The 27,043-nt window shown below is 36.0% G+C and overlaps 1 protein-coding gene across 3 annotated transcripts in view; it reads left to right on the top strand.

Moving 5' to 3' along the window:
* The window catches only part of MCTP2 (multiple C2 and transmembrane domain containing 2), a 257,655-nt gene that overhangs the window by 74,560 nt on the left and 156,052 nt on the right, over positions 1–27,043 (top strand). For all 3 annotated transcript variants that reach the window (XM_072617275.1, XM_072617257.1, XM_072617266.1), the window contains 3 exons: positions 24,364–24,506; positions 25,384–25,460; positions 26,005–26,116. In XM_072617275.1, the coding sequence (XP_072473376.1) occupies positions 24,364–24,506; positions 25,384–25,460; positions 26,005–26,116 (332 nt within the window). The remainder of the gene's footprint in view (positions 1–24,363; positions 24,507–25,383; positions 25,461–26,004; positions 26,117–27,043) is intronic.

Below are 27,043 nucleotides of genomic sequence, written 5' to 3'. Positions count from 1 at the left end.
ATTACAGTGTTCTGAAATAGGACCTTTTGCTATGAAAATGTGTTTTTTTCATGGCTGTCAGGTAGAAACAATTTAGCTAAATAAGAAGGTTTTTATAATTAGAAGGAACCTTAAGGATTGTACATTTAAAGTTTAAACAGCAACTGATTACTTCCACAGAATATCTTATTAGGTGATTGTAGGGAAAAATGGAGATGCTTGGGAAGTTGTTTGCTTTTTAATCTACTGTATTTCCACTGAATGACAGTGAAGTGAAGGATCAAGCTATTCACCTTGAGGCATGAACAATTTTGAATACCTCATATAAGGATCTTAAAAGGATGCTAAATTGTTGTATGTCAGGATAGGAAAACTGCTGTCAGTGAACCTATTCAGAAAATAGTGGGACTGACAGGAAGGTATTGCTCCCATCATCTGTTTTATGGTACAAAAAGGAACTCAGCAAGGTGTTGTAGAATTGATATATAATAGGGTGAAGCCTTTAGCCAAAGTATGTGTACTTTACTGACTTAGAAAACAAAGTTCTTTGTTTTGATGTTATATGTTGTTTTGTTTTGAAACCCTGAGGTTTTTTAGATAACCTAGGTGAAATACCTGACAATATTTTCTGGAAAACAAAAACAAAATGTGTTTCTGACTCCTTTGGAAGAAAAACAGGGATGTATCAATGTTTGGCTCATCTTTATATTCCCTTTCTATAGGAATCTGAGCTGCCTTAGTCTAAATGGACTATATGTAGTTAGCAAGCACTATTAATGGATCATAAAACAGTAGCAACATTAATGATATATTGATGAGCATACCCTTTCTTCCATACTACTTTCCAGCTCAAGCTCTGAGAATAGTAATTAAGTTAACACTGACCTTCCTAGAAAGGACTTGTCAATCAATGACTCTAACTGCAATCTCCATCCCTATAATTTCCCTGTTCAAAACAATAGTCCCTGTCCACCTCCTCCCTATAGGTGTTGGCTTCTCCTTTAGAATGTATACTCTTTAAAGACAGATACTGTCTTGCTTATTTTTAATTGCATTCTCAGACCTTCATATAGAGCTGGTATAAAAAGCATGTAATAAATGTTATCCATTGATTTATATAGGTGATAGCATGATTTCTAAATCAATTATGATAAATAAAAATCTTTCGTATGTTCCTATATAAAATATATGAGTATTTATACATAAAAAGATGTCTAAGAGACAAACAGGAATCTGAGATGGGGAAGTATAGACGCTGAACCCAAAGAAGGACTCTCTACTCTCTCATTCCATAGTTCTAGTAATGGTATGCTCTGTGTTTATTAGGAAAAGCCCACTCAACTCTTGGATACCTATATTTTTAAATAAGATATTGACTTTCAACCGAAAGGTACCTCCTTAACTTCTGCCTTAACTTTGCCTCAATAGCAATGCAGAAATTGAATAACCCTATTAAAAGAACACATACACACTCTCTGTTTCTCTGACATGTATACATATGCATGAAGTCAAGCTTCTTCCACTCCACAGTTAATAGGAATAAGAATACCACATGTAACAAGGCTTTTACTAATCTACATATATCAGTCCTGTAGGGAAAGGTAACAGTATGTGTTACAAGTAGAAAGCAACACCTCTAATGTATTCTACAAAATGTACCAAACCATGACCACTTAGCTGGCTACTTTCTTCATTACCTTGTCAATATTCTCACATTGCTTCAAAGGGGATCAAAGGTCATGTTCTGATATTATTTGACAATTTACCACAAATACAGAAATGATCTCAATTAATTAATTCTTAACCCCTCCCTGGTTTGTTTTTAAAATTTTGTTAATTTATTTTTAGTTTTCAGCAAACTCATTTCCACAATATTTTGAGTTCCAAATTTTCTACCCATCTCTTTCCTCCCCCTGAACCAAGACACCATACATTCTGATTGTCCCTTTCCACAATATGCCCTCCCTTCTGTCACACCCCTCCCTTCCCTTATCCCCATGTCCTCTATTTTCTTATAGGGCAAGTTACCCTGTATTTACCTGTGTTATTATTTACTTGTATTTCTTATTTCCCAGTTGCATGTAAAAACAATTTTTAACATTGATTTTTAAAACTTTGAGTTCCAACTTCCTTCCTTTTCTCCTTCCCCACCTATCCGCACTGGGAAGGCAAGCAATTCAATATAGGTTATACATGTGTAGTTATGCAAAAGACTTCCATAAAAATCATGTTGTGAAAGACTAACTATATTTCCCTCCATCCTATCCTGTTCCCCATTTATTCTATTCTCTCTTTTGACCTTGTCCCTCCCCAAAATCGTTTACTTCTAATTACCCCATCCTTCCATTTGCCCTCCCTTCTATCATCCTCCCACACCCCACTTATCCCCTTCTCCCCTTCTTTCCTGTAGTGTAAGATAGATTTTCATTTCAAATTGAGTGTGCGTGTTATTCCCTTCTTAAACCAAATGCGATGAGAGCAAGCTTCACTTCTTCCCTCTCACCTTCCCTCTTTTCCTCTCCATTGAAAAAGCTATTTCTTTCCTCTTTTATGAAAGATAATTTGCCTCATTTCATTTCTCCCTTTCTCCTCCCAAAGTATTCTTCCCTCACCCTTTACTTTTATTTTTTGAGATACCATCCTTTACTATTCAACTCACCCTGTACCCTCTGTCTATAGGTATATAATCCCTCCAACTACCCAAATACTGAGAAAAGTCTCGAGTTATAAATATTATCTTTCCATGTAGGAATGTAAACAGTTCAACTTTAGTAAGTCCTTTATGATTTCTCTTTGCTGTTTACCTTTTCATGCTTCTCTTGATTCTTGTGTGAGAAAGTCAGATTTTCTATTCAACTCTGGTCTTTTCATCAAAAATGTTTGAAAATCCTCTATTACATTGAATGACCATTTATTCCTTTGGAGTATTATCCTCAGTTTTTCTGGGTAGGTGATTCTTGGCTTTAATCCTAGCTCCTTTACCTTCTAGAATACCATATTCCAAGCCCTTTGATCCCTTAATGTAGAAGATGCTAGATCTTGTGTTATCCTGATGGTATTTCCACAGTACTTGAATTTTTTCTTTTTGGGTGTTTAAAATATTTTCTCCTTGACCTGGGAACTCTGGAATTTGGGTACATTATTCCTAGGAGTTGTTCTTTTCGGATCTCTTGCAGGAGGTGATCCATGGATTCCTTCAATATTTGTTTCACCCTCTGGTTCTAGAATCTCAGGGCAGTTTTCCTTGATAATTTCATGAAAGATGATGTCTAGGCTCTTTTTTTGATCATGGCTTTCAGGTAGTCCCAAAATTTTTAAATTGTCTCTCCTGGATCTATTTTCCAGGTCAGTTGTTTTTCCAATGAGATATTTCACCTTGCTTGCTATTTTTCATTCCTTTGGTTTTCTTTTACAATTTCTTTATTTTTCATAAAGTCATTAGCTTCCTTCTGCTCCATTCTAATGTTTAAGGAATTATTTTCTTCAGTGAGCTTTTGGACCTCCTTTTCCATCTGACCAGTTCTGCTTTTTAGGGCACTCTTCTCCTCATTGGCTTTTTGAATCTCCCTTTTGCCATTTGGATTAGTCTATTTTTTAAAGTGTTATTTTCCTCATCATTTTTTGAGGTCTCCTTTAGCATGCCATTGACTTGTTTGTCATGATTTTCTCACATAACTCTCATTTCTCTTCCCAATTTTTGCTCTACTTCTCTTACTTGATTTTCAAAATCCTTTTTCAGCTCTTTTGTATTTTTCTTGGAGGCTTTGGATGAAGGAGCTTTGACTTTGTTGTCTTCTGTTTGCATGCTTTGGTCTTCCTTGTCACCAAAGTAAGATTCTATAGTCTGGTTCTTTTTCCAGTTTTTGCTCATTTCCCTGGTCATTTACTTGAGTTTTGAGCTCTTTGTCAAGGTATTTCTCTGTTTCCAGTGGGGGTGGGAGGGTACCGTCAGCTGCTCAATCCCTTCACAATCTGTGGACCTAGAGCTCCAGAAACAATGGCTGCACCTGCCCCGGATGCTGCTGTAGCTGCCACAGGTTCCTCCACCCCTTCTGCCCTCTGTCTCCCTGGGGCTGGGGACAGACCACTCCACTCTCCTGCACTGGTCCCACAAGCTTTTTCCACTGACTTTCCAATTTATCCTCAAAGTTTTGGGTCATGAAGTCTGGAAACTGCCATAGGTATGAGAGATTCAGTCCCCCCAAGGCCTGATCAAGTCCCCTCTGTGCACTCACAGCCCACACTGGACTGTGCTCTGCTCCCAGCATGGTGCAATAGACACTTCACTGTGACCTTCCAGGCTGTCTTGGACTGGAGATTTGCTTCACTCTGTCATTCTGTGGGCTCTGCAGCTCCAGAATTTGTTCAGAGCCATTTTTTACAGGTATTTGTCTGGGCTTGGTCAAGAGCTCTAGAAAGTCCATGCTATTAGTCCACCATCTTGACTCCACCCCTGGACATTATACTTCCTGATAATAGTAAAACAAAAATAGCAAAAGATCCGACTTTGCTTGGCCTCACAGTCCTGATTTATTTTTTTAAACCCTCTTTTCCCATAAATTTCTCTCCTCTATCTTAAACTCCAGTCTCATAGAATTAGGAAAACCTCAGTATGACTAGCTATCTAGTTTTATTAACCATAGCTAATAATGCAAAGACATAAATTAATATTTCAGTAATGGCTGTGCTTTGAGAAGGGTCACATCCAGATACACCTGTAGGTATTAGCTGAAACTTCCATCTACCCTCGAACCACAATCCCCAAAATAATAGTGTTCTGTCAAGATAGCAGTGAAGATTTTTTTTCAGAAAATCTTCTCCACAACAGAATTACTCCACACAAGGAAAGTGAGTGTCCCATCACTCCAAATGTCCCTCATAGACTGTCTTCATAGATGACAGTTAACTTTCCAGGTTTCCTCATGAAATAAGTTGTCTTCTTCCTCTCTCAGAGTCTTTTACAGAGACTTTCTCTCAGTCATGACAGTTAATGTATTACAGATTACAGTGAACTATCCCCGCCTAAGATTTTTATTCCCTCTCGTAAAGGTACAGAAGCAGTGACCAAGGTCTCTTTCAGAGTGGCTATATATTCTGCAGTTACACATATTAAAAATGCCTAGAACATCTCAAAAAGTTCTGGTAAAAAACCACACACATATATGCGTGTGTACATGCATACATATGTATACACATATATGTTCATAATTGTGCATGTGTGTATAGCAGGGGAAATAAAGGATATATTATGGTACTCTAGCTGATGCTCATATTGTACATTGAGGACCTGGGCAGTAATTTTGAAACTTGTTGTACACTTTTGAGGAAACCAAAACACAAATTATACCAGAACTTTATATGTATGCTTCAGTATGTTTACTTATATGTGTAAATATGCATTTATGTATATATACATACATATATATATACACACACACATATAGGGGGAGGGGAAATAAAGGATACCTTATGGTCCTGTAGCTGATGCTCATATCCTACATTGTGGACCTGGGCAGGAATTTTGAAACCTGTTGTACACTTCTGAGGAAGCCAAAACATAAATCATACCTAAGCTTTATATATGTATGCTTCTGTATGTTTACTTATATATGTAAACATACATGTATGTATATATACACACTCTTCACTATACTACGTTGCTTATACATAAAATGTATATAAATAAAATACATGGATCATATAGAATAACTCTGTATACATGCACATATATGGACCCATATATGCATTTATATATGCCATTTTATACACATGTGTGTGCACATGTATATTATATACTGTAGAGGGGCAGTATGGAATAGTGGCTAGAGAAGCAGTCTTGAAGTGAAAAAGGCTTGAGTTCAAGTTCTGTCTCTAATCCATTTTGACTCTGTGAAGCTGGGCAAATCTCTTAACCTCTCAGTGGCCTCAGAAAATTCTGAAAGATTATAAGTTGCATGGTGATCCTAGATTTGCTTTGGTAGAGAGTTTTTCCTAACTGAAAGCTCCCTGTAAGAATGAAACCATAGGTCTGTCTTTCAACAGCCGCCCCACCCCCCAAAAATAAAATTTTCCTCAGAGCCTATAAGCTACATGAGGTCTAGGAGTGTATTTTATTTAAATTCTATATCTTCCCTGGTCCAGCATTTTGCATATGCTAGGTACCTGATAAATATTTGTTGAATTGATTCAGAGGATTTGAGAGGAGGGATGCAGGGTGTTACTAAGTGTTAGATTTGGAGTACTCTGCAGATGTTAAAAACTGAATCCATGGCTGTGAATAATATTACTGAGAAAATATAAGTAGAAGAAAGCCAAGGAGGAAGAACACCAGAGACTCAGGTGCTATCCCTACCTAGGGGTGGGGATAATGATGAAGAAGGACTCATGAAAGTGATGTGAAGAGTGGTAAGGGGTGTGTTAGAGATAGTAAAGCCACAGAGATCAAAGGGGAAGATTATAGTAAGAAGGAGCTGGGATAAGCAGTGTATAATGCTGCCACACCATGTTACATTCTGTGTGCGTGTGTGTGCATGCCTGTGTGCCCGCATGTGTGTGTGTGTGTGTGTGTGTATGCATGTTCATAATATAAATTTATAAAACCACAAAGTAATCTTCTGGGAAAAGTCATAGAGGTCACAATTACATAGCAGTACAAATTAAATACTGAATTGTTTCCAAACTCCTTTCTTTATCTCTTTTGTTATATTTTAAATCCCTCCCTTTTCCCCATACTCCTCCTTTTCTTCCCTTCAACTAAGAAAATCATGAGGAATAGCAGTTCCCCAGAATGGTTTTATTCTCCCTAAGCATTTGATCATCAAAGACCCAAGACTGAGCTGTGCTCCAGGTATTCTTGAATGACTCCCTTGAGCAGAATAGATGTGATATTATTAGTTCAGGTAAGCTTCTTTCAGTGTTTCCTGATTTGGATATTTTTAGATGGAGAGAGCCATAGTGCTATATAATTTAGTTGTGAGTCTGTGGCTTTCAAGAACATGGTATGATTCTTTGATCTGAAAACTTTCCGAAGGTGGATATTAAAAGTATAGATGGTTCCCTGGGACACAATCTCTGTGGATCTCAATTTTTCCACCTCTACAGTGAGAGGGCTGTACTAGCCTTTAACAGAAGGCACACGTAAAACCTTTTATTCCATGCATTACTGCATGTCAGTCTTTAAGCCTGTGCTGTCAGAGTACAACTTGTGTTAACCATAAATTTTCAACCTATGTTTATATGTTCCAGAGGATTTTTCTATGACTCCTTTGGAAAACATTAGTACCTTATTCAAATATTATTACAACCTTATGATTTGGGAGCTGATTATAATAGGTTACTACTTGCAGATAAAAAAAATACAGTATGTTGATGCCCTCTAGTGGCCATTTCAAAGTTCTGCAGTAGGGAAAAGTGAACAACTCCCCAAATAGTAATCTTAATAAAATAATTTGCTAAATTCTCCTACAGTGTTAGACCAAGAAATTAACAGATTAATGTAATTTTGTTCAGTGTGAATATTTAAATGTTCTTGTGAAAACTCATGAACTATCTGTGAGTGTAACAACATTAGGAACTGTCCACCAGGTTCAGAAATAGACAATTATCCATTTTGCAAGCATACCCACCGCAAACAGCTAATTTTCAGATGATAAGAAAGACTTTGTGTATATAATTATAAATATGTACACATATTCATAAAATATATTATGAACAGTTGGCTTATAGATTTTTTCTTCCAAAAGCTTCTACTTACATACATGAATTCAGGATTTGTCATGGTGAATTGCTTATTAAATCTCAGGGATTTTCCAGTGGTACAACTACTTCTAAGAATCTTGCCCAGGGTCATGTAGCTAATAAGTATGATGGGTAGGATTTGAATCTAGAACTTCCAGATTCAAACTTAGCATTTTTTTCATACACTATACCAAGTTGCTTCTCCAACTCATGAGAAGTTGAAAATATCTTACATAAGTATCAGGGTAGAAATACAACCAGACTAGCAGGCAGAGGACCTGATTTCTCATTCTATTCATAATGCTAGCCTGCTGTGTGATCTTAAGAAAATAATTTAACTTCTCTGGGCTTCAGTTTTCTCATCTTTAAAATGAAGGTATTAGACTAGTCTAGTCTGTTCTCCTCTGCCTTCCACCTCTAAGATGATGATTACACTATGATTCTGTCAATGAATGATAGATTTTTTAAAAACATGTTTTCTATTTATTAATGCCCTATTTTAAGTAAAGGAAAAATGTCATCATATTGGTTCATTACTTTGTGTTTCCATGTAGTCAGATGTATATGCTGTTTTTAGGAAAATATAAAGCTTGTATTTGTTCTTCATTCTCGAAGAGGACCATGACATCAAGATGATGACATGACTTACACTTGACTTTGATTTGAGTGAGGGAGGGCTGTGCAAGGTCACCAACCTCACTTTCTCCTCCTGAGCCATCTGGGACCAGTGACCAGATATTCATCAGGATGACTGGAGATGTCCCAGGATTCAGGGGGAGACCCTGGCCATTTTAAGCTAAAGTCTCATCAGATTCTCATTGAGGGAGATATACGCATTCAATGAATAATCCTCTTTAAGGAGTTACTCAAGGGATGGCCCCTTTAATTAAAAAAATCAAGCTGGGAGGGGAAGACCCACAGAGTTGCTGGGTAAAGAGAAACAGTTACTATTTAGTATTTACATTCACTCTGTGCTAGGAGGTCAGTGACCTGATGTCCAATGTATGAGCTCCAGAGTGAATTGCACTTAAGAACTGATCTTTGAGCAAGAACTCTAGCCAGTAAACCCAAAGGAAAAAAGGCAGCTTTTGGCCATAAAAATATACCTTCCCCTGGGCAGAGCACCCCAGGGCAGAGGAGGGGAGGAGAGGGGAGGAGCTGCTACTCACTCATCACTCCTCTGCTAGCACAGATGTCATGGTCCTCTGTGAAAGCTAAGTACAAACACCATAACAATGCTTGTATTAAAACAAAAGGCAGAAATGTATCTCTGTTGGTTATGGATGAATTCTAGTGACCACTGGGGCAAGTTTGGGTTTTGTAGATAAAGATTTTATAGACCGTTTGATGTGTGTTGAGCATTTGGAACTGTTTCTATAACTCTTGTAGCTCATAGCACTTAGGTGGATTTTTTTATATTTAATCTCCTTCTTGGGTTCTAAAAGTAACATAATATTACTCATTTTTTGTCCTCCCATTGTTTTTGCTATCTTTCCTGTTTTACCCTGAATATAATCATGTTATTTTTAAGTGAGTTTGACTTTTATATACTGTCTGAAATAGCTGCCTACTTCCCCATACTGACCTTTCTCAATTTCAACACTTCCTATTTCTTTGTGTCAAATGTGGTTTCTCTTTTACTTCTTTTATTATTTTAGGATACTATGTCTAGTAAATTCCAGAATACATTTGTGTGGTCATGTGGCTTAATTTTCCACACTGGTAATTAGGTTGAACAGGTTTTTTTTTTTAATGTCATCATCACCTCTTGCCTGGACCATTGTAATAACCTGGCAATTGGTCCATCTGCTTCCAGTCCTTACCCTCTTCAATCCATCCTCCACAGAACTACCAAAGGGATTGTTCTAACAGATTGCAGATTCAAGAATGTCCCTCTCTTACTCAGTAAACCCTAATAACTCCCTGTTGTGTATAGGATCAAATATAAATTCCTGTGGTGGAATTTAAGGCCTTTCACAATCTGGCCCCAAACGACCTCTCCAGGCTCATTGTACATTACTCCCTTTTATGTAGTCTAGTTCAATGGCCTTCTTACTATTCCTCACTCATGACTTTGCATCTCCTGTCTCTGTGCCTTTTCCATGCTATATTTTATGACGGTTCCTTCCTCATCTTCCCTCCTGTAGAATCCCTTATTTATGCCAAACCTAGCTCAAGTACAGCCTTCTGCATAAACCTTTCTTTATTCTCCTCAGCTACTCACTCTTTTACCAACCCCCATAAATTACCTTGTACTTATTTTGATAAATATTTATGTATACTCATATATACACATTGTCACTTCCAATAAAATATACCCTCCTTGAGATCCGAGAAAGAGATTTTTGCCTCATTATCTCCATTGCTTAGCACAGTGCTGGGCACATTATAGTTGCTTACTAAATGCTTACTGATTAATTAGATTGGTAACAGAGTCATAGACAAATAGAAGTGAAAAACTGCTAATTATTCATCAATATCCACATAATTCATCTAGGCCTATTCAATTCATTCTTTCCCCCAAGTGCCAAAATAAAATATAAAATGAATGTTTTAAAAAGCAATCACATATTGCTCATTCTCCTTTTGCTGAAATCTAAGGTAAAACGCACATTTCCTAAGCAGAAAATTTCTGAAGAAACATTTTCAGTCTCTCTTATCAACAGCTTCCTAGGAGGCTGACCAGGAGGGAGGACTTAGAGACTTATAAAGGCCAGAATACTTTGCCACCTAGTTTCCTTTTGGTGCTGCTATTAAAAGCAATCAGTGTTTGCAAGGTAGGTTCAGAAGATACAGAAAGGTACTATCTAAATAAGGTTATTTAACTTGGCCCTGATAATTTACCTTTGTTTAGATTTCATTTAAAAACTCAGATTTTGTTTGTGGAACAGTGAGAATTACTTGATTTCAGACTGCTGTTGTCATGCTGAGCCCCATTATACTGTTTTACAAGATTAAACCCTGGTTCCCTTGAAAAGAAAGGGAAACATGAGGAAAGAAAGGGAGGGAGCTATTGGTTATGGCTTTGAAATAGTGGTTTGCATTTGGGGCAGAGAAGAAAACAAGACAGCAGGGAACAGAGTTAAGAAAAAAAAGAAAATATGAGACTTCTTAGACTGAACTAAAGAGTATTTTCTCTCTGGGTGAGTGTGTGTCTGTATTCATCTGGTAAGTAACATTTTAGTAATGAATTTGTCTACGGTAATGTGGGGTGGTTCTAAAAATATAGAATCAGGTGTACAAATCCATCATAAGGCTGTGCACAAGCAAAACTCCTCTTGGTTAGTAAGTCTTCCCAGAGCATGGATTCTGCTGGCCTAGTCTTCAGAAATCCAGGGTCACCTCTGTACCATGATAAGGCACTAGAATTAGATCTTTGTGGAGGAACACATTATAGAGAGACAAAATATATAAAAGCCTTTTGAAATTTTTATAAGATACTACTTTTAGTAATGTTCACTTATCTGAAGATCAGATTTCTGGGAACCTAGGCCATCCAGAGAGCAGAGAGGTGAACCTGGAAATAAATATAAAAGTCCTGTTAAACAGGGGGAAATAGCTATCATAAAGCTCTGATTTTAAATTTATGTATTTTATTGCATAGTATAAGTTTTTTACCTCCTCACTCAGAGCCTTTTTTTTTTTAAAAGTACATAATTCTGACAAAGTCAAGCATTTAGTTTCCTAGCCCATGGCCATTTCAAAAGCAGGGTGGCACTGCTAGAATATAGGACACTGAGAGCAAGATTATAATTATGTAGACTATGCTAGTTGATTCTAGTCCAATTGAAATATACTATGAGAATTCAAATAATTCTATCACTCCATGGATTCATTATGTGCACTAATCAAGACCTAGCTCAAAATGTAGGAAATGAGGATATAAGAATTGATAAAATATAGCCATCTGAGGCCTTCTAGCACAGAGGCAGTGAACCCTACACACCTCAGCAGCCTCTGAGGGCATCAGGTATGACAGAACAAGACAGTCTAGTACAGTAATTTTGTTGACCACAAAAAAGAGTATTTTTATTAATTGGTACTTTTTGTTTTTATATCACAACCATTTCCAAATAAGACCATCCTCCATAGGAAAAAGTAAACCTGTCATACCAAGTCAGTAAGTCAATAAACATTCATTAATAATCTATTATATGTTAAGCACTGCACTAAGCTACTGGGGATACAAATAAGGGATGGGGAGGGGAAGAATGTCACTCCCCTCAAGAAACTTACAATCTAACAAGGAAAGAGAATACACAAAAGGAAACTGAAAAGGAGGAGGTTGGAGTGGAGGAAAGGAAAGATACTTGAATTGCGCATGTTGAAGACTGCAAAGATAGTAGGGGAAAAAAAAGATGGCTGGCTTGGAGCTCCTCTTGGAGAAGAGCTGTCCACTCGCCCATCTATTCAGAAGGCTCCCAGGAGCAGGGGGCATGATGAGATGTGAGCACCAAGACCAATTTGATCTTGCAGGATGGCAAAGTACCTGTGAAGTCCAAAGGAGGGAAGCTAGCTAGGAGATGAAAACTGAAAGTAAAATAGTTAAGTCAGATAAGGACTGACATATAACCATGTCTGACAACACATGCAACATTCAGTATGAGATGTGTTGCATATTATTCAAAATGATCTGTTCATCTTATATCCTTTCAGACCAATGTTAATCATTGTATGTAATCAAGGTTTGAATACCTTTTAGTGATGTTTTCACTTAAATTATTGTAGCCATGATGACTATTCTTGTTTTCACTTTTTCTACTCTGTCAGTTCATACAAGTCTTCTCTCCATAATATCCCATGACATTCATGTACCACACTTACAGGCACGTGATTGCTAATTTGTTTGGTTTTTCCTTGACAGAAAATGTATTGCTATGAATATTTTCTTGTATGTGGGACCTCTGTTTTTGTCTTTGATCTTCTTAAGGATATTCAATTTCATCATGGAATTGTGGATCAAAAGATATGATTAATGGTTTTTCTTGTATAATTATAAACCATTTTACAGAATTATTGGAGCAATTCACAGCTCTACCAAGAGTAACTTACTGTTCCAACATTGACTATGCCATTTATCCTCTTTATAGATTCAATGGATCTGATTTATTTTAATTTACATTTCTCATGATTAATCATTTGGCATATTTTAATATAGTTGTATTTTATGTTGCTTCTTTTGCATATCATTTGAGCCTTTACATAGCTATATGTTATAGACAACTCAAATGCAACATACCAGAAACAGGACACACTTTCCTTTCAGTTCCACTGCTCTCCTCTTCTTAACTTCCGTATTTCTGTCGATGGTGTCACCATTCTTCCAGTGACCCAGAATTTCTAGCTGAGTTATTCTTGATTCCACCACCTTTCTTGACTCCTCCCATCTGATTAGTTGCTAAGTCTTGTCAATTCTGCCTTCACAATATATCATATATTCATCTTCCCACCATTCACTGAGCCATCATTCTAGATGAGGATCTCATCAACTCTTACCTGAACTATTGCATTAACCTCCTAACTGTTCACCTTGCCTCCAGTCTTTCCTCTATTTAATTCCCTAACAAAATAACATTCTTTGAGCACAGGTCTGATAGTGGCTCACCAGTGACTGACTCACTGTTGCCACTAGTAAAAAAATCAAACTCCTATGTTTGGCTTTTAAAACCTTTTTTTTATCTGTTTCTTTGCTTTGTACATTAATCCTACACTATATTTCAGTGAAACTGGCCTGATTGTTGTCTTCCAAATAGGATATGCCATATTCTGCCTCCATGGATTTCTAATTACCATTCCCCATGGAGGAAAGTAGACCTTTTATTAATATGCCATGTAGAATTCCTAGCTTCCTTCATATCTAAGCAATACCCTCCACCAGGTAATTAATTTACCTAAATTTTGTATTCTCTTATATGTGTATATGTTGTTTCCCCCAATAGAAAGCTCTTTCAGAGCAACCATTTGTTGTTGTTTTTTTTGTAGCCCCAGTAACTAGCAGTGTCTGGCACCCATGAAGCACCTATTAGATGCTAGTTGAATTGAATTGAATTCAGTGCAGGGTTGTCAAGGAAAGTCTGTCTTGGAAAACATAGAAGAGAAGTCTAAGGACTGATGTGTTGGAGAGTGGTTCAGAGTAAGTTATCTTTTTACGTATCGGGTCCTTTAAATTGGGCGACATCTAGAAAGGTAGCAAGTTTTCTAAGATTGAGTCAGTTCAATTTGTGGAAATAGCAGTATATCAGTGAGAATTTTGTTTTAGGGGTAATATTTTATATTCACAAGACTCCCTTTTTAGGAAAAAACACCAGATTTGAGAAAGTTTTCTAAGAGTTGGCTTGTATTATGAACAGAAGTTCATTCAACGAGAAATTAAGTGCCTGTCTCAAAGGAATATATACTCAAAGGAAAATAATTCATTCCCTGGGGTGAATTTTTGTTTGAGGATTTCTCTATAGTCCTCTGTCTGGTGTGTTCAGATTATGTACGTTCTAAATCAGAAATCTACAAATATTATTGATTGAGTATCAATGAAATGATGACATATTTCATCTTATATTCTTTCAGACCAAAAAAATCAATAAAAAATATTTTGAGCACACATCCCCATATGTGTCTACTTAATACTTTATAAATGACATAGATGTACTACTGTGCTAAAAATTAGGTACATTATTAAACATTTGTAAGTAGAATTTTAAAAGAAAGAAATTATATTTTATCTTACAGTCAATAGGAATCCATGAGACTTTACTGAATCAGGAAGTAGAATGATCATACCTTCACTTTAGGAAAATCATTTTGGCAGCAGAATATAAGAATGGCCTGGATGGTGAAAGATTTGAATAACATCCCTAAAATAGGATCCCTTTCTTCAACAAGCTTTAGTCTTATTGGAGAGAGATGACTAAGATATGGAACAATAGTAAGAAATATTAGATTACATACAATAAATAAATTCTTAGTTATGAGCTATAGAAAATAGGGGCAGTATGAAAATTTCTGAGGGGAATAGAGCAGTGACTTCTGGTGCTATCATGAAAGACCTTACAGAAGAGATACATTTGAACTGGGCATTGAAGAAGGATAGGTTCAAGAAATGGCATTTCAAAACTGGAGAAAGTATGAGCAAAAATATGGAAGTTGTAGATTCATGGACTGTAATAAGTCTGACAGAATAAGATGAACCGTATATTAGTGAACAGTGATAATAAAGTGAAATAGGTTATGCTGCTTTGTAGAAAGTCCCAAAATCTACACAGAGGAATGGAGAATGTGTGCACTGGAACTAAGGGACTATGGAAGGTTCCTGAGCATTTTAATGACATGGTGAAATTCCTATTTAGAGAAAAATAGCTAATAATAACTAAACTTTATATGTTTACAATATGCTATACACTGTGCTAAGCACTTTACAATTACTATCTCATTTAGTCCTTAAAACAATCAGTTACTTGCCCAGGGTCACACAGCTAGTGTCTGAGTCTGGCTTTGAGCTCAGGTCTTCTTGACTTGAGACCCAACAACATAGCCACTGTGCCAGGTATGATCTTGAGCTAGTATGCAAATGATATTGGTGAAAAGAAAGCCTGGAGTCAGGAAAGCTTGATAGGAGATTGTAAAAGTAAAATGAGGGCGAAGAAATAGGAATAAGGAGAAAGAAACGAGCATGAGAGATTTTTTGAAGGAAGTTTAACATGATTTAGTGACAATGTATGATTTTGAAGGATATATAAGTAACTGAAATTTCCCACACTTGGATGACTCAGAGAATTGTGGTGCCATTGATGGAGTTAGAAAGGTAGGAGGAAAAAGATAGTTTGGCTTCTTTCATACTTTTCACTTCTCTATAACATGACAGCCAGCCAGTCAGTTAACAGTGCTTACAATGTGCAAGGCATTGTGTCAATCACTGGTGATACAAAGAAAGGCAAAAACAGTCTCCTCCTGCCTCAAGGAGCATATATTCTAATGGAGAACATATGTGAATAACTAGGTGCATACAAAATATATACAGATTTCATGAAGGAATCTTAAAGAGGAGTGTGTTTGGCAGCTGGGGGAAGGGGAAAAGCCTCTAGTCATAAGTGGGATTTGATCTGAATTTTGAAAGAAGCCAGGAAAACTAAGAGATGGATATGAGAGGGAAGAGCATGCTAGGTATATAGCATAGCCAATGTATAGGCATGAGGATGGGAGATGGAGTGATATGTTTGAGAAACTGCAAGTAGGTCAATATATCTGGATCATAGAGCACTCCTTGCTGATTATATTAGAGATATTGGTCCAGCTCTGAAGGTCATGAAAATTTAAGTTTTACTATAGGAATATCCACAAGGTCAAGTTTTTATTAGGTACTTCCAGACTGCTCTGAGTTCTAACTAGAGTAGGTCTGAAAAACTGACCCTAGAACTAACCTGAAATTCCAAAGATTAAGATAAGATGACCTTGGGCTCTTCTTGACCTCAATCATTCCCTACAGCTGGAACCAAAACATCCTCCAAGAGTCAGGAGCAAAGTGTTAGAATAATTTGACTTTCTATGACAAATGATCTTTTCTACTATTATTTTTCTAGTTTGTCTTTGATCTTTGTGAGTGTTCTAGAATGGTTTCCTTTAGATTTTTTTTGATGTGGACAAAAATGACTAGAGCTTTATGTATATCCTTGTCAAGAACTCATTATAAGCTCCCTAGGTCCTAAGTAGTACTTTAGATTTGATAATGATCGTAGAATGACTGAAAGATTGATTTTCAGTGTTTCTAATTCAGATTGCTTAGAAACAAGTTTCTTTTGAGGACTCATTTTTACAATACAGATCTATCACTTAAATGTACAACAAGCTACCGTTTTAGTATGAGGGTTCAGATAACTTCTGATCAAAAACATTCGTGCAGACAATGATAACTATGACTGAATCTATCCTATCAGAAGTCCTGTTTCCAAATGATTCTTAGGACTTCCTTGTTTTGGCCTCAGGAGGAACATGACTCATTTATAGGCTCCTTTATGACTCTACAAAGTGCTTTGCTCAAAGCAATGTTGTAAGGTAGGCAGTACAACTATATCATCCCATTTTACAGAAGAGGAAACAAGCTCCAAGTGATAAAAATTATTTGTCCATGATCATAAAGCTATTTCCAGGGCTGGCTGAGACTCAAATCTGGTTTTCCTTACTCCGTGATTATTGTTTTTTTCTCTATATCATGATGCCTTTTAAGGTTCTACAAAGGAAATTCAGAAAGGAGATTTTTGTATTATTATTATTAAAAGTTTCCACCAAATCATTTTGAAAACAAACCTGTATTCTCAATAATGCAGGAATTCTGAATTTTTTTAACACTACCAACTGAGAATAATCATTATTAAATGTAATCTAAAAGGCAATGGAAAGGTACATGGTAGTCCTAAGTTCTGTAGATTATTGCATGATACTGATGATGACTTACCTATTAGAAGAGCCTTAAAAATATATATCACTGGGGACCTGGATGATTGGAGATGTGGGCGAGTCATAGCACGAAGAGAGAAAACAGATAACTCAATGGTACAGGTACATCAATGCTGCTTTCCCCCAAAGTACTAAACTTACATGTGAAAAGTTGCTGACACATCAGATCAACTCTCCATGAAAGATTTCTTGAAGGACATGAATTAGAATTGCTCATAGAAGACATGGAGATATTGTGACTCCTCTGATTGGAGGGAAAACACAAATTACAAAAATCATGGATCTTTCAAAGTACCGAAACTTGAAAGATTTGGATCGTTTAAAAAAACCATAAAAAATATTAAACTTGAAAAGTACCTTAAAGATCATCTAATCCAATATCGTTATTTTCCAAATGAAGAAACCAAAATAGTGAAGTAGTGAATGAATGAAAAATTACTATATGAAAATCATTGTGCTAAGGGTTGGGGGTGGAAATTAGAAAATCAAGATGATCCCTCTTCTCAAGGAGCTCATAGTCTAATAATAGAGACATTTATTTATATATCTATATATCTATATCTATCTATCTATCTATCTATCTATCTATCTATCTATCTATCTATCCACCTATCCATCTACCTACCTACCTACCTATCTATCATCCATCTATCTATCTATCTATCTATCTATCTATCTATCTATCTATCTATCTATCTATCTATCTATCATCTATCTATATCTGAAGTGAAGCATCCAGGGATACAGTATCCTCTTCTCCAGTGCAGTCTGAGGCCAAATTAGATGAGTATGTGTGCCCCTTAATTGCTGGTTGTATCCATATTGCCCAGAATTTTTACATTCCAGAAGCTATGCTCATTTTACTCTGCAAAACTGGATTGTGAACTTGGTCCTCTGCCCTATCTTCTATCATACTGCTGTCCAGTCAGCAAGCACATATATTTCATTAAGGTTCTATCTGACTGCTTCAGGGATGCCCTGGAGCCACTCTGAAACAATGCACCTCAGATGCATCTCATTTACGGCTTTGTCTGTATTAGAGACAAACTCTACACAACCTGAGGACATATACTTAGATTTAATTTATTATGTCTCTTCCATTTAGTTCAGTGGAGCTTCTCCATGATGTCTGATTTTATCTGATAACACAAGTAGTTGATTTCTGGACCAGGAAACTGGGAGTGATTTTGTTACTGCATGCAGCTGTAACTTTTCGCTGTTTACATTTTGTCTTTGGTTGTGAAAATGATTTACCTTGTAGGTTATGTGTTGGGGGGGGGGGTAGGAGAAGTTAAAAGGGAGAGTAACTTCTTTGTGGCTTGAGTATGGTTTCATGTGCCAGTTATACAGTGAAGTGAAACCTCCAATTAGCAGTGGAGCATTTTTTCATTACATCATACTTTAACGTTCACAATATATTGAATGTAAGAAATAGCTAGACCTATATACCTCCCCTCTTCAAGGAGGAAGCTACATTGCCTTGAATTTAAAGGAATGATTACTTACGCTCCTGTATTCCTCATGTTATCCACCCCTGCTGTCTCTTACATGGAGAGAAGGCTTGGGCAGTCTTCAGAGGGTGTGATTATAGCACAGGCTATCATTTGGGAAAACTGATTACCAAGGGACTCTCTGGGCACAAGTAGTTTTTCCCATTGACAGAACCAGATAGCAACATTGTTCCCTAATGGAAGAATTGTTAAAGCAACAGTATGAAGAGTTCTACTTTAACTTTTTTTCTTCGCCACGCCACTGACCATTTCCTTTCCTGGGGTTATGTGATCGAACAATGCTTACGTATGCCACAGTGCTATCGCTATGATGCTGGATTTCCAGTTATATGATATAGATACACATTAGATATAGATCTAAATTATTGATGATATAGAAATGTTACTTATTAAGTATAAACCCGGGTAGTAAACATTGTCAGGAATACATGGCATAAACAATGACCCAAGCCTTTGAGAAACTTATGGCTGCCAATTTCAGTCATATATGAACATAATAAAAACAATATAAAACACAATATATTGTGTCAACCCATGTACTCTCCCTCGAAATGTCCCTTTAGTAAATGTCACTGAAATTCAGACAAAGTATTCACACACCCTGGTCGGAAGGGAAAAATGAATCAGAGGATATCTTAGAACATCCATGACATCTTTCTCTAATATTTGTGATTCCAATTTGCTTTAGAAGCCTGAAATTTGATATAACTTTATACTCACCAAGCCTATGGTGTCATGACGATTTTTTGAGTCTATGAAAGGCAAATGAAGTGTGCAGCAGTTTGTAACCACTGCATTAGAAATCTCTGCTTAGCTGCTAGAGGGCAGCAAGAGCTGCTTCAAAAGCATCATGAAATTCTTCTGGTGCTCAGCTGCTATGCTTAGCAAGCCCCAAACAGCTATAACTTTAGTCCACAGATAACCATGCAAAAATAATTTGGAATCCTCAGAGACTTTTCCTGGCAAGGCCTCTTTCATTCAGGAAGTTAAGGTTCTGAATTTGTCCAGAGAGAAGCATTCATTTACTTTGTCATCCCAAGGGATGTGGGAAAGGCCAAACTCCTGTTTATCTGTTTTTCTGGTAAAGTTTGTATAGGATAATCGTGCACAACTATGAATTTCAACCTCTTGCTGCTGTAGCATACAGTTCAATGTATACTATCCCTAAATACATTTCTGGCCCAGTAGATGAATGCTGACTCCTCAAGGAAATATGATAATTCAAAGCAATGAAAATTTTAAAAATTTGTCTATTAGTGACATTTTTCTTACCCCCCATTCTCCCTTTCACATTGAACAATTAAAAAATCAAAATCTCATAAAAATCTGAATAGATAAACAAATTAAATTACCATGTTGAACATGACCAAAAATGTATGTCTTTACATTATAAGTCCATCACCTCTCTGGCAGGAGGTGGGTAGCATTTTTCATCCATGGACATCTGGAAACATGGTTTGTTATTGTTTTGATAATGGTTCTAAAATCTTACAAAGTTGTTTTTCTTTAAAATGTTGCGGTCATTATATAAATTATTTTTCTATGTCTGTCTCATGCAGATTTTAAAATAAAGTTATGTTACCTGTTTAAACCTTATTACAGAAAGGAACTGGAGAAAAAGGTGGAATAATTTCCTTATGAAATCACTACAATGAGGAGAAAAATTTTCATTTAATATTTACTAATTTAAAAATCCTTTTACTGTGGAGAATTGTTCTAATGATTGGAATGTATCTTAAGTAATAAACATGTTTCTTCATTTCTGTCAGGGTTGAAAATTTTTTAGTGAGGTTAATTTTTTTGAAAGTGTAAGTCAGTTTGTTAGGTGTTGAAACACTAGAATTTATGATTGTGAAACCTCAAAAAATGATAAATTCTCTTTGGTTTACATTCCTTGTCACCACCCTTGAGCAAGTTAATTGTGCTTTTCCCCCAAAATAGTCTACACCAATAAAAACAAATTTCATTATTTTAAATTTAAAACAAAACCTTTTGAGGAATATATAAAATAATGTTTTCTGCAATTTACAAATACAGAAGTAGAACTAATCATAGTTTAAACAGCGTAGAAACTTACAACCATAAGACCACATAAATTTAGATTATCACTGTATAGCGTTATAGAAAGTTGCAACTATAAGGACCTTAGAGAGATCATGAAGGTCAACCTACTTCATTTTACAGAAGAGGAAACTGAGCCCTAGACATATTTGGATTTACCTAAGATCACTCAGTCAATTGCACAGCTATGACTTGAATCCAGGCCTTTTGACTCAAAGATAGACACTTGTTCTGTTCCACCAGCCTATTCCTTATGTAGGAGATAACAAATGTCTAACTATTTCTGAATAAAAGTATAATTAATATACTTACTCTTATTCCTAGCTTACTGTGTAATCTGGAAATGTGTGCTTTTCTACAATTTCTAACTTTTCGTTGTTGTTCAGTCATTTCAGTTGTGTCTGACTCTTTGTGACTCCATTTGAGGTTTTCTTAGCAGATACTGGACTGACTTGTCATTTCCTTCTTCAGTTCATTTAATAGATAAGAAATCTGAGTCAAGCAGGGTGAAGTGACTTGTCCAGGTTCACATAGTTAAGAAATGTCTGAGGTCAAATTTGAACTCAGGTCTTCCTGACTCACTGACCCAGCACTCTATCTGCTGTGCCTTTTAGCTACTACCTAATTTTCAATCTACTGATGCTATATCAAAGTAGAATTCTTTAGGCTATTTGGTTCTCTTCATGTAAGTTGAATTGTGAGATTTTAGTAAATCAGAAAGTTTTATTAAGCCCATACTATGTTCCAGGCACTGTGCTAAGTAAGGCAAGGAAACACCAAATGTGTTGTATAGTGGATAGAGGGTTGACCCCATAGTCAGAAAGATCTGAGATTAAATTCTCCCTCTTACCTATCCTGGCTATATGACCCTGAGTAAGTAACAACCCAAGACAACTCCAAAATGCATTGATAAAGGGAATTAGTTCTCTATACCAATAAATCACAGATCCTGTTAAAAAGAAGAAAATAAAAGAGAGGGAGGGAAGAAGGAGGAAGGAAGGAATAAGAAAGAGAGAGGGAGGAAGAAATCATTTAAGGGATTTGTGAACTGCAATGGGGAAAAAACTTACATCTTTATTTTCACTTACCTCCAGCTGAAATGAACACTTCCTTAAAATATAAATATAGAAAACAAATTTCATTCTGAGAAGGGGTCCATAGGTTTCACCAGACTACAAAAGAGATCCATAACACACACAAAAGCATTAAGAACAGGTCTCTCATCTCGTCCAAGCTTTCATTTTATAAACGAGGAAATTGAAATCTAGAAAGGTTCAGTGACTTGCCTAAAGTCACACAGCTTGTTAGTGGTAGCTCGGACAAGAACCTAGGGGTCTTGACTCCTGGTGCATTGTTCCCCGTTATATCGTATTACCTTTTTCTTTTCTTTTCTTTTCTTTTTTTTTTTGCCACAGACCCATATTACTTATAGAGCTCCCAACAAAAAGGTCTAAGTCCTATTTAGATGTCATCTCATCATTTGTATAATGGGGGAGGTGTATTCTTGAGCATCCGACCCCTTTTCAGAGACTGCCTAGTTGAGATGTTACTTCCCTGACAGTAAGACATTTACTTTCAGATAGAAAATCACTGCATGCACCCACCCCACCACCCCCCTTCTCAATTATTTTCCCTAACAATTAATGCTGTACTAACTTGACACTCTTTTTCCTTGTTTGGCTTTGTAAACCATCATCCTTTTTTCTATTAATTCCAGACATTAATATTTTCTTTCACGCAAGTGCCGCCATTCACCCGTGAAACAGTTTGAACATTATGTAGCTGTCAAGATGCCTAGGGATTACCCAGTAGGCCTTGCCTGTGAGAAAGTGACACCACTGAGGCCTAGTTTTGAGATGTTTATTTTCAGAGTAAGCTGACAGGCATGAAGGCCTGATCCCAGAGTGGCAATTTCATTTAATTAAAGGCTTCTTTTTATTATAGTTTTTTTCCCACTGTTTTTATATATATATATATCAGAATGATTGTTAAAGTCTGACGCACCAGAGGCCCTCTGTTGTACAGTAAAAGGGGGAGGGGGTACGCTCTGTTGCTTACTACCATCTGAGAATGACTTAGAAAGCATTGATTTTACTGGGCTTCTCGGTGCTCTTCACTAAACGAGGCCAGAATGGGAGAAAGGGCTGGCATTAATGTTTCATAGTAACTAAAGTGATAGGGTAGATATGTAGATTATTGGTTATTTCTTTTTGGCCCCAAAATGACTTTTCCCAGTATGACCTTGGCCCATGCCCTTGAACAACATGTTGCTCGGGTATTCTATTCAAGTTTTTTTAATTTTGTTTTTTGTAGTTTTTGTTTTTTCGCTTTCACATTTGTGGCTTGGGCTTCCTACTTAAATAGAATAATTGGAAACGACTTTCACTTTTCAGTAATACACAATGGTTTCACTAAATAAGCAGATAAAGGTGGCTGAAGACGTATGTGGGCTGTAGAATTGATTAGGAGTTAAGTATTTAATATATTTAGTGGCAGAATATTTTAATTTATTTTATAACAAAGTTTTTTTAGCCTGCATGCAATATTGTACCTGATGTCTAGAAATATAAACATTTTCTATATGCAGTTATTGAATGGTAATTTTCATTTCCATTTTATATATACATTCTTATTTCTAAGTTTGAGTTGATATTAATATTATTCTTAAATTTAACTTTTAAAAGTGCATTGGTATAATTGCTTTATATTTTCCACAAAAATTAGATTTGATACATGCCTTTGAAGTCCCATATTTGTCTCCTATGTGTAGCTAATTAATATTATACTGACATCAATGGTTTGCCTTTTAGCCAGTGATTTTTTGGGTTTTTTTTTCTGGTGCTTTGAATGGTGCGGACATTTTTGTATTGGACCGTTCCTCATGTCTTCATTGTAATTGGGTTCAGAGGCTATTATAATAAGCAATTCTCTTAATCCCCTTGGGGTTCAGTTTAAAAGCACCACAGTAGGTGCCATTGCAGGTCAGAGATGTCAGGTCTGCGGCCAGCTGAGTAACTGGTTTTGAGTTCAGCTGGCCCTTGTGGAACAATATGTTAGGGCTTTATTCCAGGTGCAGAGAGTCAAAAAGAGATATTGACTGTCAATTTAATCTCTACGCCCTCCTTTTCACTGAACGTTGTTCAGTCCCATCTTTTGAATCTCAGTGGCTTCAGAGATTTTTTTAAAAAGAATCTGCAGGTCCTGTAGAGTCAACCATCTGGCCATGCTCTTTCAAGTGGTTTCTTTCCCTTTTGCCTGACACCCTGCTGTTCCTGGGAGGTACAGCCTTCTTCCCATGATTTCTGACTCTGTCACTTGGTGCCTGTGAATTTTTTTCTTCCTTGAATTAAAAAAGAAAGAAAGAAAAGAAAACAACACAGAACAAAACTGAGAACTCTATTCAAATTCTACACACTGAAGGGGGAGAGGATTGTCATTTATCCTGACACCTCATCTTTTTTTCTTTCATGGTCCCTGGGGCCCTCCATATATAAGAGGACTTTCATTGAGATTTTATGGATATGCGTTGAGTCTTGAGGGGGTGTAGAACGACTTTGTTGTTTGATTCCTTGATTTTTAAAAATACCTTTCTTATTTCTTCCTTTTCTGGGGGGGTTTCTTTTTAAAGGTACAAGTGATCCGTATGTGAAATTTAAGCTGAATGGCAAGACCTTGTACAAAAGCAAAGTCATATACAAGAACCTGAACCCAGTTTGGGATGAGATAGTAATATTGCCAATACAAAGCCTTGATCAAAAGCTGCGAGTTAAGGTAACCATCGATGGGTGTGACATTGGAGCGTTACTATAGCTTGCCCCTTTTGTTTCCTCTGTTGAGGATCAATGACAAATTCATTTGACAAAATGATCACTTTATATTCAAGCGTTGTGCTTTAAAGATTTGAATACAGGACAAAATTCTGTATTCTGGATACTGATGTCCGTTGCACTCAGATTATTGGGATATAAGCATTTAGTTAGGATAATTTTCTCAGCACTTAAACTTTCAGAATATAGAAGTTATTACCTGTAATGCCGTGATGATGAGTAATGAAGGGTTTCTTGCTAGAAATATGTTTATGCTTAATGGAATGTTAAGGTACCAGTTGCAGGCAACAATTACTCTAACATCTATGTTGAAATAGCCAGATGAGTTTTGCAACAGAATGTATTTAACAAATTTATGCTTATTTGAAAAATATGTTCCAAATGGGAAAAAATCTACTTGAAAATTACATATGAAAAGAAGTGTATAAAATGGTCATGCACATGAATTGGGCTTTATATCATTTTCTTTTGATGTTTCAGAGTTGAAAGGAAAAATCCTTGAGGTGAAGTAAATTCTTCCTCTCCTAGGGATCTGTTAATTTTATGTTAAATACACATATCATTATACATCATATAATATTCATTAGTCATAGTGTAGTATAATATAGTATATAAGTGGATCTATGCATATAATATTATAATATTTTATTAATTAGTAATATAGGATATCATGCAGAATTTTATATATTATGCACATTATTAAATATTATATGAATATATAGTATATTCATGGTCACTAACATGTCTTATCAGATAATGCTTGTAATATATCTGATAACTATGAGCAAACCATGAATGATTTTTATTTTCTTCCCTTTCAGGTATATGATCGAGATCTAACTACATCTGACTTTATGGGTTCTGCCTTCGTAGTCCTTAGTGACCTTGAGCTCAATAGGTACTGTATCTCTTCTAAAATATTTTTCACAAGATGACCATAGGAAGACATAATGAGAAAATTCCTACCACAGCATGTCTGCAGTTCCCATTTTCACTGAATTTTAGTAGCTTTATTCCGTACAAAAGAAATATAGTTGAATTTTAAATCTTTGATGATAGGACAGATGAAGTTTATATCATTTAGTAAAAATTTGGATTAGATTTTGAATCACTCATGTGACATGATTTATAAAGAACAATCATATATATTAAAGCTAGACTGTCACCAAAATAATACTAGGAAAAAATGAGGAAAATGACTGGCTAGTTGTTAAGATATTGATGAGCAATTGATTTGATCAATTTTTCTCTCAACCCTCTACTTCTTCCACTCCACCTCCCACTTCCCCCACCTCCACTTAGCTGAATTCGGTGATGGTTTGGGGTACTATGGCATAGTTCAAAACCAGAAATAGAAGAATTTTCCATAATTTCCAATTCATAAAATAATATATTTAGTATATGTGAAAATACTAATGCTGTTTATTATTGTTTGCCTGTAGAACGACTGAACATATTTTAAAATTGGAAGATCCGAACAGTTTAGAAGAGGACATGGGGGTTATTGTTTTAAATCTAAACCTGGTAGTCAAACAAGGTGATTTCAAGAGAAATGTAAGTGATGTGTGTGTGTGTGTGTGTGTGTGTGTGTGAAAAGAAAAGTTGACTTCCTTCTTTGATTACTATCAGTTTAAATATTGAGATCCATACACTAGTTTTTATGTTTTATTGGTGTACAGGATCTCTTGGAGAACAGCCCCTTCTCTTCAATTTATAACCTTAAAGACTTGTTTTGGCCACTGAATGATTATATTATTTATCCAGGGACACATAGCCAGAATGAGTCAGAGCTCAGATTTGAACTCTGGTATTCCTGCTATAAGGTCCCCCTAGGTTCTAGTTATATTATGCTGCCTCTCATTCTTATATTATAAAAGATATCATTATAAAGTAAAAAATTTATTTATTAATGATTAAATGCTATATTTCTCCCTAGAAGGAGAAGCTCTAAAGAGAAAGTATCTCAATTTTGATTGTGCATATTATTTTAGAAAACTATAAAGAACATATGTAGCTTGTGGTTTTAGGGTTACGTTAATGATAGTCTGAATGATGACTCTAAGTATGTTTTGACAGTTTTGTTTACAATTTATGCTAGGTTCCAAATGACCCATGCAGTGCTCAGCTGTGAGGAATAATTTCCTTGATTTAACTGTTGCATTATATGGTTGTTGCAGTACTAAAATATAAACTCATAGAACTGTAATTTATTTTAACCAACATGTTCTCCATTCATATCTTCTTCAAGAGATACTTTTTAAAAATATTAGAATTTGCTATAAATGAATGAAAAAAACCAGTGTGTCTAAATGATTACTAGGTCAAGAATTCTAGGTAATGAATAAACAATGATTTCATCACAGTTTTTATGAAGCATGATGTAGATGTATTCTTTAAGCTTATTTTCTATTCAGGGAAGATATCCTGACTCTTTTTAGAGAATTAAACTGTAATAAAATATATATCTATGATAAATCCAAT

Source organism: Notamacropus eugenii, chromosome 1 (genome assembly GCF_028372415.1).
Source record: "Notamacropus eugenii isolate mMacEug1 chromosome 1, mMacEug1.pri_v2, whole genome shotgun sequence".
In the NCBI taxonomy this organism is placed as follows: domain Eukaryota; kingdom Metazoa; phylum Chordata; class Mammalia; order Diprotodontia; family Macropodidae; genus Notamacropus; species Notamacropus eugenii.
The sequence above is the reverse complement of the archived record's forward strand: the minus strand, read 5'-3'. Positions and strand labels throughout refer to the sequence as shown.